The 15,951-nt window shown below is 49.6% G+C and overlaps 2 protein-coding genes across 2 annotated transcripts; both read left to right on the top strand.

Annotated features, from left to right (window-relative positions):
* Positions 1–8,536: 8,536 nt before the first annotated feature.
* On the top strand, positions 8,537–12,210 carry WDR45 (WD repeat domain 45). The gene is made up of 10 exons (XM_065900690.1): positions 8,537–8,605; positions 8,734–8,808; positions 8,898–9,002; positions 9,873–9,978; positions 10,102–10,196; positions 10,694–10,773; positions 10,886–11,094; positions 11,172–11,273; positions 11,357–11,502; positions 11,749–12,210. Exons 1-10 carry the CDS (start codon positions 8,551–8,553, stop codon positions 11,856–11,858), a joined length of 1,083 nt encoding a protein of 360 aa, XP_065756762.1. The 5' UTR covers positions 8,537–8,550; the 3' UTR covers positions 11,859–12,210.
* Positions 12,211–12,680: 470 nt separating this feature from the next.
* Positions 12,681–15,512, top strand: PRAF2 (PRA1 domain family member 2). Its single transcript, XM_065900691.1, has 3 exons — positions 12,681–12,866; positions 14,012–14,229; positions 14,661–15,512. The coding sequence occupies exons 1-3, from the start codon at positions 12,688–12,690 to the stop codon at positions 14,798–14,800; spliced, it is 537 nt and encodes a 178-aa protein (XP_065756763.1). The 5' UTR covers positions 12,681–12,687; the 3' UTR covers positions 14,801–15,512.
* Positions 15,513–15,951: the final 439 nt, after the last annotated feature.

Below are 15,951 nucleotides of genomic sequence, written 5' to 3'. Positions count from 1 at the left end.
GTGCTGGACATCCTATGCCAAACACCTAGCAAGACAGGAACACAACCCCACCCATTAGCAGAGAGGCTGCCCAAAATCATAATAAGTCTACAGACACCCCAAAACACACCACCAGACGTGGACCTGCCCACCAGAAAGACAAGATCCAGCCTCATCCACCAGAACACAGGCACTAGTACCCTCCACCAGGGAGCCTACACAACCCACTGAACCAACCTTAGCCACTGGGGACAGACACTAAAAACAACAGGAACTGCGAACCTTCAGCCTGCAAAAAGGAGACCCCAAACACAGTAAGATAAGCAAAATGAAAAGACAGAAAAACACACAGCAGATGAAAGAGCAAGATAAAAACCCACCAGACCTAACAAATGAAGAGGAAATAGGCAGTCTACCTGAAAAAGAATTCAGAATAATGATAGTAAAGATGATCCAAAATCTTGGAAATAGAATAGCGAAAATGCAAGAAACATTTAACAAGGACCTAGAAGAACTAAAGATGAAACAAACAGTGATGAACAACACAATAAATGAAATGAAAAATACTCTAGATGGGATCAATAGCAGAATAACTGAGGCAGAAGAACGGATAAGTGACCTGGAAGATAAAATAGTGGAAATAACTAATGCAGAGCAGAATAAAGAAAAAAGAATGAAAAGAACTGAGGACAGTCTCAGAGACCTCTGGGACAACATTAAACGCACCAACATTCGAATTATAGGGGTTCCAGAAGAAGAAGAGAAAAAGAAAGGGACTGAGAAAATATTTGAAGACATTATAGTTGAAAACTTCCCTAATACGGGAAAGGAAATAGTTAATCAAGTCCAGGAAGCACAGAAAGTTCCATACAGGATAAATCCAAGGAGACGCACTTCAGACCTAGAGACACATACAGACTGAAAGTAAGGGGATGGAAAAAGGTAATTCATGCAAATGGAAACCAAAAGAAAGCTGGAGTAGCAATTCTCATATCAGACAAAGTAGACTTTAAAATAAAGACTATTAGAAGAGACAAAGAAGGACACTACATAATGATCAAAGGATCGATCCAAGAAGAAGATATAACAATTGTAAATATTTATGCACCCAACATAGGAGCACCTCAATACATAAGGCAAATACTAACAGCCATAAAAGTGGAAATCGACAGTAACACATTCATAGTAGGGGACTTTAACACCCCACTTTCACCAATGGACAGATCATCCAAAATGAAAATAAATAAGGAAACACAAGCTTTAAATGATACATTAAACAAGATGGACTTAATTGATATTTATAGGACACTCCATCCAAAAACAACAGAATACACATTTTTCTCAAGTGCTCATGGAACATTCTCCAGGATAGAGCATATCTTGGGTCACAAATCAAGCCTTGGTAAACTTAAGAATATTGAAATTGTATCAAGTATCTTTATTGATCACAACGCTATGAGACTAGATATCAATTATAGGAAAAGATCTGTAAAAAATACAAACACATGGAGGCTAAACAATACACTACTTAATAATGAAGTGATCACTGAAGAAATCAAAGAGGAAATCAAAAAATACCTAGAAACAAATGACAACAGAGACACGACGACTCAAAATCTATGGGATGCAGCAAAAGCAGTTCTAAGAGGGAAGTTTATAGCAATACAATCCCACCTTAAGAAACAGGAAACATCTCGAATAAACAACCTAACCTTGCACCTAAAGCAATTAGAGAAAGAAGAACAAAAAAACCCAAAGTTAGCAGAAGGAAAGAAATCATAAAAATCAGATCAGAAATAAATGAAAAAGAAATGAAGGAAATGATAGCAAAGCTCAATAAAACTAAAAGCTGGTTCTTTGAAAGGATAAACAAAATTGATAAACCATTAGCCAGACTCATCAAGAAAAAAAGGGAGAAGACTGAAATCAATAGAATTAGAAATGAAAAAGGAGAAGTAACTACTGACACTGCAGAAATAAAAAAGATCATGAGAGATTACTACAAGCAACTCTATTCCAATAAAATGGACAACCTGGAAGAAATGGACAAATTCTTAGAAAGGCACAACCTGCCAAGACTGAATCAGGAAGAAATAGAAAATATGAACAGACCAATCAGAAGCACTGAAATTGAAACTGTTATTAAAAATCTTCCAACAAGCAAAAGCCCAGGACCAGATGGCTTCACAGGCGAATTCTATCAAACATTTAGAGAAGAGCTATGACCTATCCTTCTCAAACTCTTCCAAAATATAGCAGAGGGAGGAACACTCCCCAACTCATTCTACCATCACCCTGATACCAAAACCAGATAAGGATGTCACAAAGAAAGAAAACTACAGGCCAATATCACTGATGAACATAGATGCAAAAATCCTCAACAAAATACTAGCAAACAGAATCCAACAGCATATTGAACGGATCATACACCATGATCAAGTGGGGTTTATTGCAGGAATGCAAGGATTCTTCAATATACGCAAATCAATCAACGTGATACACCATATTAACAAATTGAAGAAGAAAAACTATATGATCATCTCAATAGATGCAGAGAAAGCTTTTGACAAAATTCAACACCGATTTATGATAAAAAACCCTGCAGAAAGTAGGCATAGAGGGATCTTTCCTCAACATAATAAAGGCCATATATGACAAACCCACAGCCAACATCGTCCTCAATGGTGAGAAACTGAAAGCATTTCCACTAAGGTCATGAACAAGACAAGGGTGCCCACGCTCACCACTCTTATTCAACATAGTTTTGGAAGTTTTAGCCACAGCAATCAGAGGAGAAAAGGAAATAAAAGGAATACAAATCGGAAAAGAAGAAGTAAAGCTGTCACTGTTTGCAGATGACATGATACTATACATAGAGAATACTAAAGATGCTACCAGAAAACTACTAGAGCTAATCAATGAATTTGGTAAAGTAGCAGGATACAAATTAATGCACAGAAATCTCAGGCATTCCTATACACTAATGATGAAAAATGTGAAAGTGAAATCAAGAAAACACTCCCATTTACCACTGCAACAAAAAGAATAAAATATCTAGGAATAAACCTACCTAAGTAGACAAAAGACCTGTATGCAGAAAATTATAAGACACTGATGAAAGAAACTGAAGATGATACAAATAGATGGAGAGATATACCACGTTCTTGGATTGGAAGAATCAAATTTGTGAAAATGACTCTACCACCCAAAGCAATCTACAGATTCAATGCAATCCCTATCAAACTACCACTGGCATTTTTCACAGAACTAGAACAAATAATTTCAGGATTTGTATGGAAACACAAAAGAACCCGAATAGCCAAAGCAGTCTTGAGAACGAAAAACGGAGCTGGAGGAATAAGGCTTCCTGACTTCAGACTATACTACAAAGCTACAGTAATCAAGACAGTATGGTACTGGCACAAAAACAGAAATATAGATCAATGGAACAGGATAGAAAGCCCAGAGATAAACCCACGCACATATGGTCACCTTATGTTTGATAAAGGAGGCAGGAATGTACAGGGGAGAAAGGACAGCCTCTTCAATAAGTGGTGCTGGGAAAACTGGACAGGTACATGTAAAAGTATGAGATTAGATCACTCCCTAACACCATACACAAAAATAAGCTCAAAATGGATTAAAGACCTAAATGTAAGGCGAGACACTATCAAACTCTTAGAGGAAAACATAGGCAGGACACTCTATGACATAAATCACAGCAAGGCCCTTTTTGACCCACCTCCTAGAGAAATGGAAATAAAAACAAAAATAAACAAATGGGACCTAATGAAACTTCAAAGCTTTTGCACAGCAAAGGAAACCATAAACAAGACTAAAAGACAACCCTCAGAATGGGAGAAAATATTTGCAAATGAAGCAACTGACAAAGGATTAATCTCCAAAATTTATAAGCAGCTCATGCAGCTTAATAACAAAAAAACAACCCAATCCAAAAATGGGCAGAAGACCTAAATAGACATTTCTCCAAAGAAGATATACAGACTGCCAACAAACACATGAAAGAATGCTCAACATCATTAATCATTAGAGAAATGCAAATCAAAACTACAATGAGGTATCACCTCACACCAGTCAGAATGGCCATCATCAAAAAATCTAGAAACAATAAATGCTGGAGAGGGTGTGGAGAAAAGGGAACCCTCTTACACTGTTGGTGGGAATGTAAATTGATACAGCCACTGTGGAGAACAGTATGGAGGTTCCTTAAAAAAGTACAAATAGAACTACCATATGACCCAGCAATCCCACTACTGGGCATATACCCTGAGAAAACCATAATTCAAAAAGAGTCATGTACCAAAATGTTCATTGCAGCTCTATTTACAATAGCCCAGAGATGGAAACAACCTAAGTGTCCATCATCGGAGGAATGGATAAAGAAGATGTGGTATATATATACAATGGAATGTTACTCAGCCATAAAAAGAAATGAAATTGAGCTATTTGTAATGAGGTGGATGGACCTAGAGTCTGTCATACAGAGTGAAGTAAGTCAGAAAGGGAGAGACAAATACCGTATGCTAACACATATATATGGAATTTAAGGAAAAAAATGTCATGAAAAACCTAGGGGTGAAACAGGAATAAAGACACAGACTTACTAGAGAATGGACTTGAGGATATGGGGAGGAGGAAGGGTAAGCTGTGACAAAGTGAGAGAGTGGCATAGACATATATACACTACCAAGCGTAAAATAGGTAGCTAGTGGGAAGCAGCCGCATAGCACAGGGAGATCAGCTGGGTGCTTTGTGACCACCTAGAGGGGTGGGATAGGGAGGGTAGGAGGGAGGGAGACGCAAGCGGGAAGAGATATGGGAACATATGTATATATATAACTGATTCATTTTGTTGTGAAGCTGAAACTAACATACTATTGTAAAGCAATCATACTCCAATAAAGATGTTAAAATGAAAAAAAAAAAAACAAAAAAACTCTCCAAGTGGTAACTTGGGGCAGTTTCGGGCTCATCTTCTTTCGCATTTCTCAGGGATCACTGTCCTTCACTGTCTGATGTGTATGTCTTAAAAACCATTGTTTCATGTATTCTTCCTTTTGGGGGGGGCAGTGGTTGGTTGTTTCATGTGAGAGAACAAATTTGGTCCCTGTTACTCCATCTTGACTAAAAGTGCATGAGCCAGGGGTTGTATTTGTGATACCACTTGGACAGTAGGACCAACAGAATTTGCCAATGACAAATAAGGAGAATCAACCATGATATATCTGCTGTTTGGCTCAAGTGACAAACTGGGTGTTATGGTGCCATTGGCTGAGATGAGGGAGACAGGAGGTTGGTTGAGCCAGGGAAATTCAAGAGATCTGTTTGGATGCGTTAAATGTGAGATGCCTTATGAGACATCCACGTGAACACGTCAAACAGGCCATAGCATATGAGTCTGGTGTTCAGGAAAGAGGTCTAGGCTAGAGGCCTAAATTAGTGGATCTTCCAAATATTTGCAAAAATTAAGGCTATGAGACAACATGAAGTCACCTAGGGAGAGAATACTGACTACAAAAGTAAGGCGGCCAGGATCATACCCAAGGATACCACAGTATTTGGAAATTGGATAAAGATGGAGGAGTAGCCAGAGATATAGGAGAAAACAAAGAGAGTGAGAGCAAGAAACTGTGGAATATGCTGGGTGGTTACAGGAAGGTGTAGAGAAGTGACTGCTGGTTTGGGAAGATTGTTACTCATCAGTGATCTGGTTAAGAGCAGTCTCAGAGACATGGAAGTGACAAAAGCCAAACTGAATTAAGTTAAATATGCTCTGGGAATTCCCTGGTGGTCCAGTGGTTAGGACTTGGCCCTCTCACTGCCGAGGGTCCAGGTTCAATCCCGGGTCGGGTAACTAAGATCCCATGCCGTGGCCAAGAAAAAAAAAAAAGCTAAATATGCTCTGGGATGTGAGGAAGTAGAGACCGAAGAAAGCCAGAAGATTGGCTTTGCTGAGGAGCACAGCAATGGAGTCACGCCTAGGGTAGCACATGGGGCCAAAATTCACAAGTAAATATGTCTGTGGATGTTGACAACACAGTACATCAAACAACCTAGATGGCCATCAGTAGGGGAACAGCTGAACAGTTAGGCATTTATTCCATGGAATATCATGAATCAATTAAAAAGGATGAATAAAACAGATGCCCATTATATATTAATAATTTTTTAAAGCATCAAAACAATATTTGAAAAAAAGTAAAGGATGGGTGGATTGTGTCAATATCACAACTGTGTGATACTCAGTGTCACAACTGTGTGATACTTAGTATCACACCTGTGTCAACATTCTGAGTGTAGTATTTTACTGTACAACATGTTACCTTCAGGAGTAAGTGTTAAAGCACATGGGATTTCTCTGTATTATTTCTCAAAACTACACGTGAGTCCACATCTCAAAATTTATAAGTTGAATACAAAAATATTTCCAGTATGTACATAATTGGGGTCTTTTTTCCTCCCACACTGAACACTTATACCTCTTGCCATCAAAAATACTTTTTCACTTTGTAAATAAAACGAAGCATGGGTGGGGTGGGGAATCCCACCCTGGCTTCCCCTGGCTACGGGGATAGACTCAGCTTTGAAGGTCTCCAGGCTCACCCCCGCCTCGAGGCTCCCCGGTCGCCTCCCTAGAAGTCTGGGAGAACTACAAATAGCTAACAGGGGCGGCCCCTCTTGGACCTCGGAGGTCCAAGTCTTGTTAGCCCAGAAGGTAACGCCGCTAGCTCTCCGAGCAGGACCCAGTTACGGAATTCTCGCCCTTTTCCGCTCAGCGAGGGGAAGGCTCTCTCTCTCCCACCTGTCTTCGGTTCCTTCAGACAGTCATGCCGTGGCGGAGGGTCCTCTGCTCCCCGCGCTCTCCTGAGAGAACGCCGCGCTCCCTCTCTTTGCTCCAAAGACCCAGAAACTGGTTTAGGAAGACTGCAGCCGCGCTTTCCAGGGAGGGTGAGTCATTTCCGGTCACAGACTCCCTCCCCCGGAAGTAAGGCCTGATGTAAACAAGGGAGTGGGGCTTTAAGGCCCGGGAGGTCAGAACGCCGGGCAGTGGGCTGCACCGAGAGCAGGGGACGCGCAGAGGTCAGTCAGGTCAGTGCAGGCGGCAGGGAGCTGGGGCATGGTGCAAGAATTGGTTGCGATCTGGGGGACGGAGGGGTCTTTTGAGCAAGGGTCTTGGTGGATGGGGGTGTATCTAGGACAGGGATCTTGAGTAGGTGCTGGCACTGGACGGAGTATGAGGGTGGTCTTGGACATCAGTGGTGGTAGCGATGTGTGAGGCATCCCTGGGCAGGGTTCCTGGGTGGCAAGTGTCTTTGGAATGGGGGTCCCAAAAAAGGGATCTTGGAAGGTGGGGCTGTCTAAAGAATGGGTCTTTGGGGGCGAGGCGGTCCGGTGGAGGTGGTACAGGGGGGAAGGGAGGGCGTTTGGAGAGTGGGAAGGGGTGTGCCTGGGCAAAGGTTTTGGGGAGATGGGGGTTTGAAGGGAGTATGGGGACTCTGGGACAAGAATATTAGGGGGGGTCTAGGGCAGGTGTCTTGTGGGGGGGATTGAGTTGTCCCAGGTAGGGGTTTTGGGAAGTGTGTGTCCTGGGCAAGGGTTTTGAGGGGTTGGGGTGCCCTGGAGCAGGGTCTTGGGGAGACGATAGGGGGTCTGGAGGAGGAACCTTAGGGGGATGCAATTCCTGAGGGTACGTCCAAGCCAACCCATGTCAGAGTCAGGGACAGCAGAACATATGGAAGTGTATGTCCCAGGGGTGGGGGATTTGGAGTGATAAGGGAATCCTGAGGTAGGGTCTTTAGGGCATACAGGGGTCTGGGGGAAGGTCCAGGTTGTCCATGGTTGGACAGAAGTTAGCATGTCATGAGAAGGGGTTGTGTGGAAGTGGGAATGGGATCCTGAAGGGATTTCAGGAAGCCTGTGGGGAAGGAAGGTGTGAGAGAGCTCTGGAGTGGTAGAATAGGTTGGAGTAGAAGGACGTGGCGGGGGAGTTCCTGTGAGCGGTAGACCAACTGTAGCAGGTCTCAGGGCCAGGTCAGGGAGGTGCAGGAAGAGGTGGATGTTTGAACCCCCTTTCCCCATTTATTGACAGGCAGACTTAGGTGCTGGGTCCAGGTGTAAAGATGAGAAGTGGGTAGGGGGTGGTTCCAGGCCATGTTGGGCACTGGGGCCAGGATTGGCTGAGGGTAGAGAGGAGATATCACTGGGATACCCCCTACCCCATTATCTCTTGATAAGCAGTCAGTCAGGGAGGGAGTAAGGAGGAGGTGGGGATGTCCAGGTCAGGGTAGGCCAAGAGAGCTGGAGTCAACCAAGTGTAAGAAGATGTGAATATTCCTGTCCATGCTCTTTGGGGTCTTAGGAGCTTAGAGTGGAAACCCTAGGATTCTCCCCCTGATTTTGTCTTCTTTGCAGTCCTGCTGGGGTTAGGTAGCAGAGTGGGAGGAGGAAGAAGAAATCAGTTGGGGACAGGAGTTCTAGGACTCAGAGAACAGACCCCAGGACTCTTCCCAACCCTACCCCCATTTGTGTCCAGGGAAGCAATCCTGGACCATGACTCAGCAGCCACTTCGAGGAGTGACCAGTCTGCGTTTCAACCAAGATCAAAGTGAGAGAGGCTTGTGCCTGTGCCCTTTTGGGAGGGAGGGAGGGAGAGAATGGCCAGAGGTGGGTGTTAAACCCCTAGCTTCCCACCTGGACATCCTTTGAGGCAGCCCGGATTCCTCCCGTCCCCAGGCTGCTTTTGCTGCGCTATGGAGACAGGTGTGCGCATCTACAACGTGGAGCCATTGATGGAGAAGGGGCATCTGGGTGAGCTGTCAGTGGGGGAGGGGCAATGGGCAGAAGGGCTGGGCTGGGCATTGGCACCCACCCCTACTGACACCCTGGTCCTTGTCCAGACCATGAGCAGGTGGGCAGCGTGGGCCTGGTGGAAATGCTGCACCGCTCCAACCTGCTGGCCCTGGTGGGCGGTGGTAGCAGCCCCAAGTTCTCAGAGATCTCAGGTAAGTGTCCTCATCCGGTCCCACCCTTGGCCCAGATTCCCCGGAATCCTGGCCTCCCGGAGGCTCTGGCAAATGAAGATGTCAGAGTAACTCAGAGTCACACAGTGAGGCCTACGTCTTACAAGTCCTGGATCTTATCACTTGAGAAGCCTGGTGTTTTGTCTTCATTTAACAGACACTTGTTGAATGCCTCCTGTATGCCATGTCCTTACCTATGGAGCGCTTGCCGTGAGCCTGGTGCTGTTGTTACCACTTTACATGTATTAACTCATTTAATCCTCACAGTGACTCTGTGTGGTAGGAAGTATCATCATCCCCATTTTTGCAGATGAAGAAACTGAGGCCCAAAGAGGTTAAGTGATTTATCCAAGGTGACACAACTAATAGGTTTTAAAATCTTGGGGCTGTCTCCCTGGTGCCCTCTTGCTTTGAGTCTCAAGCACCATCTTATTTTAAGGGCTTTTGTTGATCCCACTGGGACATGGCAAAAGATGCCCTAGGATTCCTCACAGAAATCTTCTGGGGGGTATGAGCTGGGACCCTGGAGGCAGAAATAGTTACTGATGAGAAGTTACAGGCCTGGATGTGAGTCCCTGCTTGGTTGCTGATGGGTTGTGAGGTCCTTGGCTAGATAGAAAACCCCTTCGAGCCTCAGCTTCCTCATCTGTAAATGAGTATAATGGTTCTAGAACCTGTCTTCTCAGGAATCACATCTACAAGTGCTCATGCTGTGTGAGGTCATATTGCGTGTTAGCAAAAGGTTAAGCAAGTGGGTTGAGGTCCCATGGGGAGTAGGGGTAGGTCTTGTGTCACCAGGGCTGCCCCTCACCCTAAACCTTGGCCCCGACAACACACCCACCTGCCCCGCAGTGCTGATCTGGGACGATGCCCGGGAGGGCAAGGACTCCAAGGACAAGCTGGTGCTGGAGTTCACCTTCACCAAGCCAGTGCTGGCTGTGCGCATGCGCCATGACAAGTGAGCCTGAGGTGGGCTGGGGGTGGGGGAGGTCGGTGGTCCCCACAGCAGGCTAGAGGGTTAGTCCTGCATGGGCACCCTGCCCTCCCCTCACGACCATCCTGTGTTGTGTGATGCCCACAGAATCGTGATCGTGCTGAAGAACCGCATCTATGTGTACTCCTTCCCTGACAATCCCCGAAAGCTGTTTGAGTTTGACACCCGGGACAACCCCAAGGGTGAGAGGACCCAGAGATGCAGGTGTAGTGGCAGGAGGCAGTGGATGGGGCAGAGGGGCAGAAGAGAGATAGAAAGGGGCACACAGAGAGTAACTGGGAAAGAGAGGCAGGGAGAGAGTCTTTGCATAGAGATGCTCCAATGGGCTGAGATGCCCGTACTCCCATTCTATCCATTTTCCCATCCTCAGCCAGTTCTTTCTCTCTACTCTCAGCCCCGCCTCACCCCTGGCTACCTCAGATAGCAGAGCAGAAAGGCTCATTAAGGACATTAATGGGTATGCCAGGGACTCCTGGGCCTCCTGGGGCTGCCACAGCTGCATAGGGAGGCAGGGAATCTGCCTTGATGGTGGGGAGCACACCTGAGGACAAGCCCCCTGTGGGTTCTGTGGGTAACATGTATCATGGAAGGTTGAAGTCCGGCCCTTATCTAGCTCTGTCCATCCTGAGACCCTGCCTGGCCCCAACGTCCTCTTTACCAGCCCCCCACCCCACCCTAGGGCTCTGTGACCTCTGCCCCAGCCTGGAGAAACAACTGCTAGTGTTCCCAGGACACAAGTGCGGGAGCCTGCAACTTGTGGTGAGCTGTCCAGTGGGCAGGGGTGGGTAGGTGGGCTGGCTCTCCCTGTGGACTCTTGGCAACTTACCTCCTTACCACCTACCCCAAGCCCAAACTGCTCCTTCTACCGTAGGACCTGGCAAGCACAAAGCCCGGCACCTCATCTGCTCCGTTTACCATCAACGCACATCAGAGCGACGTGGCCTGCGTGTCTCTGAACCAGCCAGGCACGGTAGTGGCCTCGGCCTCTCAGAAGGGCACCCTTATTCGCCTTTTTGACACGCAGTCCAAGGAGAAGCTGGTGGAGCTGCGCCGAGGCACTGACCCCGCCACCCTCTACTGGTGAGCACAGGGTATGCCTGGTGGGCTCCTGACCTCACACCACATGACGTGGGCATCACCGCTGGTCTGTCTTTCAGCATCAACTTCAGCCATGATTCTTCCTTCCTGTGTGCATCCAGTGATAAGGGCACAGTCCACATCTTTGCTCTCAAGGACACCCGCCTCAACCGCCGCTCTGCGTGAGTGCCTCCTGCCCCACCCTGCCTCACCCCCATCCCCCTGCCCATATATCACACCGGGGCTTAGCCAGTGTTGCCTGCAGGCTGGCTCGCGTGGGCAAGGTGGGGCCGATGATTGGGCAGTATGTGGACTCTCAGTGGAGCCTGGCGAGCTTCACCGTGCCTGCTGAGTCAGCCTGCATCTGTGCTTTTGGTCGCAACACTTCCAAGAATGTCAACTCTGTCATTGGTGAGTGGGAATAGCCCTTGACTGGGGGGTACTGCATGGGCAAAGGCCTACAAATTGGACCTGAAAGAATTTTAGGGCATGGGAGGCCTGAGGGAGCCAAACGGGTGGTTCACTTCCACCATCACTAAGGGAGATGGCACGTGGCAAAGACCTGGAGATAGACCCTGAGCCACGGGACACCTGAGAGGACTGGAGTGTGTGGCTTTGGCAGCATCTAACCTTTTCCAATCCTCCCCCCTCCTCCAGCCATCTGTGTAGATGGGACCTTCCACAAATATGTCTTCACTCCCGATGGAAACTGCAACAGAGAGGCTTTCGATGTGTACCTTGACATCTGTGATGACGATGACTTTTAAGGACCCTGTGGGTTGTGCTAGGGACCTGCAGTGGCAGACTGCAAAGCCTGTGTGGGGGTGGGAGTGCTGTGGAAGCCACCAGCCAGCAAACATTAATAGAGCAGGTGCCCACTTTCCACTCTTAAGAGCAATGCCTAAACAGCTCAGTCGCCCCAAGCACTTCTTGATGACTGTGTGCCCGCAGAGCCAGGCCAGGGACTCAGAGAGACAGCGGCCCCCCTGGGGCTCCCAGCCTGGAGAAGACTGCTAGGGACCCAGAGTGGGTGCCCTAATCCAACCTGTGGGGATTTTTAAAAGACTTCCCAGAAAGAGACGATCTCTGATATGATGAATATGAATAAAAGGCCCTTAATAGTATTTATGGCTGGACCTCGGGAGTGGGGCCTGGAGGAGATGAGGCTGAAAAAGCCCTGCAGGAGTTTCCTGGAAAGGTGTGAACCTCTTGGACCCTGACAGGAAGGAAGTGGGATCCTGCTCGGGTCCTTCTGACAGTCTCTGCATGTCCTCTAATGTCTGGCCACTGTGTGCCAGAGACGCCAGCACTGCCCAGAACCGTCCCTGTGGCGCCTCCGCCTGGGGGTGGACAGGAATGCCTCGCCCCGCGGCGGAGACTTAATTTCCCAGCGGCCCCTGCTACCTTACAGTTCCGGCGTGTTGTTGGTATATTCGGTCACGTGTGCTGCTGCGCCTGCTCAGTCCACTAGGTCGTCAGGGTAGTGGTTGCAGGGCCCAGACTCCGTTTCCCGGTGTGCCCCACGGTGGCGCGGTGTAGAACGGGTGTTGTAGTCCGGCCGCTCCTCTGACTGGTCCAGCTACATCGACCGGCAGGATGTCGGAGGTGCGGCTGCCACCGCTACGCGCCCTGGACGACTTCGTTCTGGGGTCGGCGCGTCTGGCGGCCCCGGATCCACGCGACCCGCAGCGATGGTGCCACCGCGTCATCAACAACCTTCTCTACTATCAAACCAACTACCTTATCTGCTTCGGCCTCGGTCTCGCTCTGGCCGGGTGAGGGAGGGAGGGAGGCGCAGGTTGGCCGGGGGCGCCCGCTGGGCATGGAGGGTGGACCCGCAGGATTTTGAGGGGGCTGCAAGACCTTGAAGGGCGAATTCAGTAGAGTGTGAAACTGAAGGGGAAACTGGGAGACAGAAGGCCTGGAAGAGGAATCTGAAAGGATTGGCCTTTGCAAAGGGTGGGTTTAGGGGCAGGTTGGGATGGGGGGGGCCGGCTGGAGTGGGTCCTGCGGGGGTAGGGGGAAGTGTGGACCTGAAGATAAGGAGGGCCCGAAAGTGGGACACGACTGTGCCTGAGGGGTGATGGGGCCAGATTAATGTGGCCTTGGAGGACTTACGACAGGGACAGGACGTGGTCAAGTTGAAGGGTGGACTTGTGGAGGATCTGGGCTTGGAGAGGGGCCTGGCTATAATTGGAATGCTCCAGGAGCAGGTTCCTGTTGGGGAACTTGAGTCTAGAGGGAGGACCTGGGGATGGAAGGCCCGAGACGAGGGAGGGATGGAGAACCTGGAAGAGGGACTTGGGCAGGACTGGAAGTTAAGTGGCACTGAAAGCCTGGAAGGGGTTCTAGTAATGATGGAGGGAGGAATCTATAGGAAATGGGAATCTGGAGAGGGAATTTGAAGGGAAGTCTGGAAGGGACTCTGGGCCTGGGGAGAGGGAAATGTATGGAAACAGAAGGACTGGAAGAGGAATTTGCAAGGGCCGGGCCTTTGCAAAGAGTGGGTTTTGGGGCACGTTGGGATGGGGGGCCGGCTGGAGTGGGTCCTGCAGGGGTAAGGTCGGAAGGAAAGAGAAGGGAAAGGCTGTGAGCCCTGGGGCCTAGCGGAATGGGAGGGCCTGAAGCAGGAGATCTCAGGAAGATGGGACTGTAGGATTGACAAGAAATAAATGAGGGTCCACAGGGGAGCCCAGGGCTCCTGGGAGTTGGAATCCCTGAAGGGTGGACCTGTTGGAGACAGGGCTGACGGGAGTATTTGCCGGGCTGGAGGGTCCGGAGCGGGGGCGGGGGGTGGGGGTGGGGGTGGGAACCAAAGCTCTTGGGGCACAGACTCTGGTGGACGGTGGTCTGGGAGGCACGGGGACCAGGCGGCCCTCTCCCCGCCTGCCCGGCTAGCTTAGTTCCATTGTCCCCGCAGGTACGTGCGCCCGCTGCACACCCTCCTAAGCACGCTGGTAGTGGCGGTGGCCCTTGGCATGCTGGTGTGGGCGGCTGAGACTCGAGCAGCCGTGCGCCGCTGCCGTCGCAGCCACCCAGCCGCCTGCCTGGCCGCAGTGCTTGCCGTCGGCCTCCTCGTTCTCTGGGCCGCGGGCGGCGCTTGCACCTTCCTGCTCAGCATCGCCGGGCCCGTGCTTCGTGAGTCTCCACTACCCTGAGATGGCCGGAAAGACGGCCACCGCTCGCAAACGGCGCCAGGCCCGCCCTACCCTGGTTCCTGGGCTGAGAGGGGGCTGGGACACCCGGCGGGCAAGGCCACACCTCCTTTACAAAGCGCCTTCCCTGGCTTTGCTCCCCTCCCTGGGAACGCCCCTCTTACAACCGCCCTTCTGGGCGTCACTGCTAGTATGAAGTGCCTTCCACCGGCCACGTCCCCATTACTGGGCACCCTCTGGCCACGCCCCTGTTGCGAAGCTCATTACTCCGCCACACTAGCAGGGTTCAGAGGCGTCCTGGCTACCGACCACGCCATTGGTCTGCCTGTGCTCCAGTTCCCTTCTCTGGGCCCCCATTAGCTAAAGGCTGATGTCCCATCCCACTGACCCCGCTCCTCTCGGTATTGCCCACAGTGATCCTGGTGCACGCGTCACTGCGCCTGCGCAACCTCAAGAACAAGATTGAGAACCAGATCGAGAGCATTGGTCTCAAGCGGACGCCAATGGGGTTGCTGCTGGAGGCGCTGGGACAAGAACAGGAGGCTGGATCCTAGGGCCCTGGGATCTGTACCTAAGACATGGAGAATGCCATCCCCACCCTGGCCCAGACCCAGAGCCCTTTCCCAGTCCTCAAAATAGGAGCCCCTGACCAGTTCAAAAAACAGGACAACTGCAACCCTTCCCCCAGGTCCCAAACTGGGATGTTCCCTCATACCCATGCCCCCAGTTTAGGAAACCAGAGTCTTCCCAACCCTGAACTTGGGAACCAGAGACACCCACGTCCAGCCCAAAACTGGGGCTTGGAGACCAGAGCATCCATGGCCAACCTCAAACTCTGGGCCCAGAGACACTCCCCCTCAACCCCAATCTGGGATCCACCTATCTCCCACGCTCAGCCCCAAAGCTGGGGACTGGGACCAAGGCAATTCTCAGATCTTGAACCCTGGACCAAGGCTTTTCCAGACCCCACCCCAGCTTTGAACCCAGGATCCAAGTGTTCTCAGCCCCCATCTGGGTGGAGGATTCAGGTATCCTGACCCAGTTGAACCCTTGGTCCCAGGTGACCCCAACACTCACCAGTCCCACTTGCCTCCCTCCAGCTCTGCTTAGGGATTCTGCCACTCCTCAGCCCACCCCCCACAAAGTTCCACAGTGACAAGGACCAAGGGGTGGGATGGGGTGGGGTGGGGTGGGGGTAGCCCTGACCAGGAATGGGGCATATATATCAGTGTTGCTACAACAATAAAGGCTGTTGCATTGCTCAAGCCCATTTGGGCCTCCTGGGTAAAGTCTGTGTGTTTCAATGGCCAGAAGTGACCTGCTTTTCAATTCTACCAGAGACTTTCTGATTGGGTCCCTGTCAAATATGTGGGCTGAAGGAGGAGCTCTCAGTTCCTTCCTTGAACCTATTACCTCTAGGGTGGCATTAACACACAAGGGAGTTAAGGGCACGGAGTGTTTGCTGCCAGCATTTGTATTACTCAGGGCTCTTGGCTAGGAATCTGAGCACGGACAGGCAAAGAAGTTGCCCCACATCACAAAGCAAGTAAAACCAAAGCAGATGACATTATCACAGGCTGTTTCCATGATGCTGTATATTTTTTTCTTGTAAAAATACATTACCTAGTCTTAGGTAAAGATGTGGGCCCCCAAGGCAAGGCAGACAGGGAAGCAATGCATGGGTTCAGTTTACACATTTATTATA

This window comes from Phocoena phocoena, chromosome X, assembly GCF_963924675.1.
Source record: "Phocoena phocoena chromosome X, mPhoPho1.1, whole genome shotgun sequence".
Lineage (NCBI taxonomy): Eukaryota > Metazoa > Chordata > Mammalia > Artiodactyla > Phocoenidae > Phocoena > Phocoena phocoena.
The sequence above is the reverse complement of the archived record's forward strand: the minus strand, read 5'-3'. Positions and strand labels throughout refer to the sequence as shown.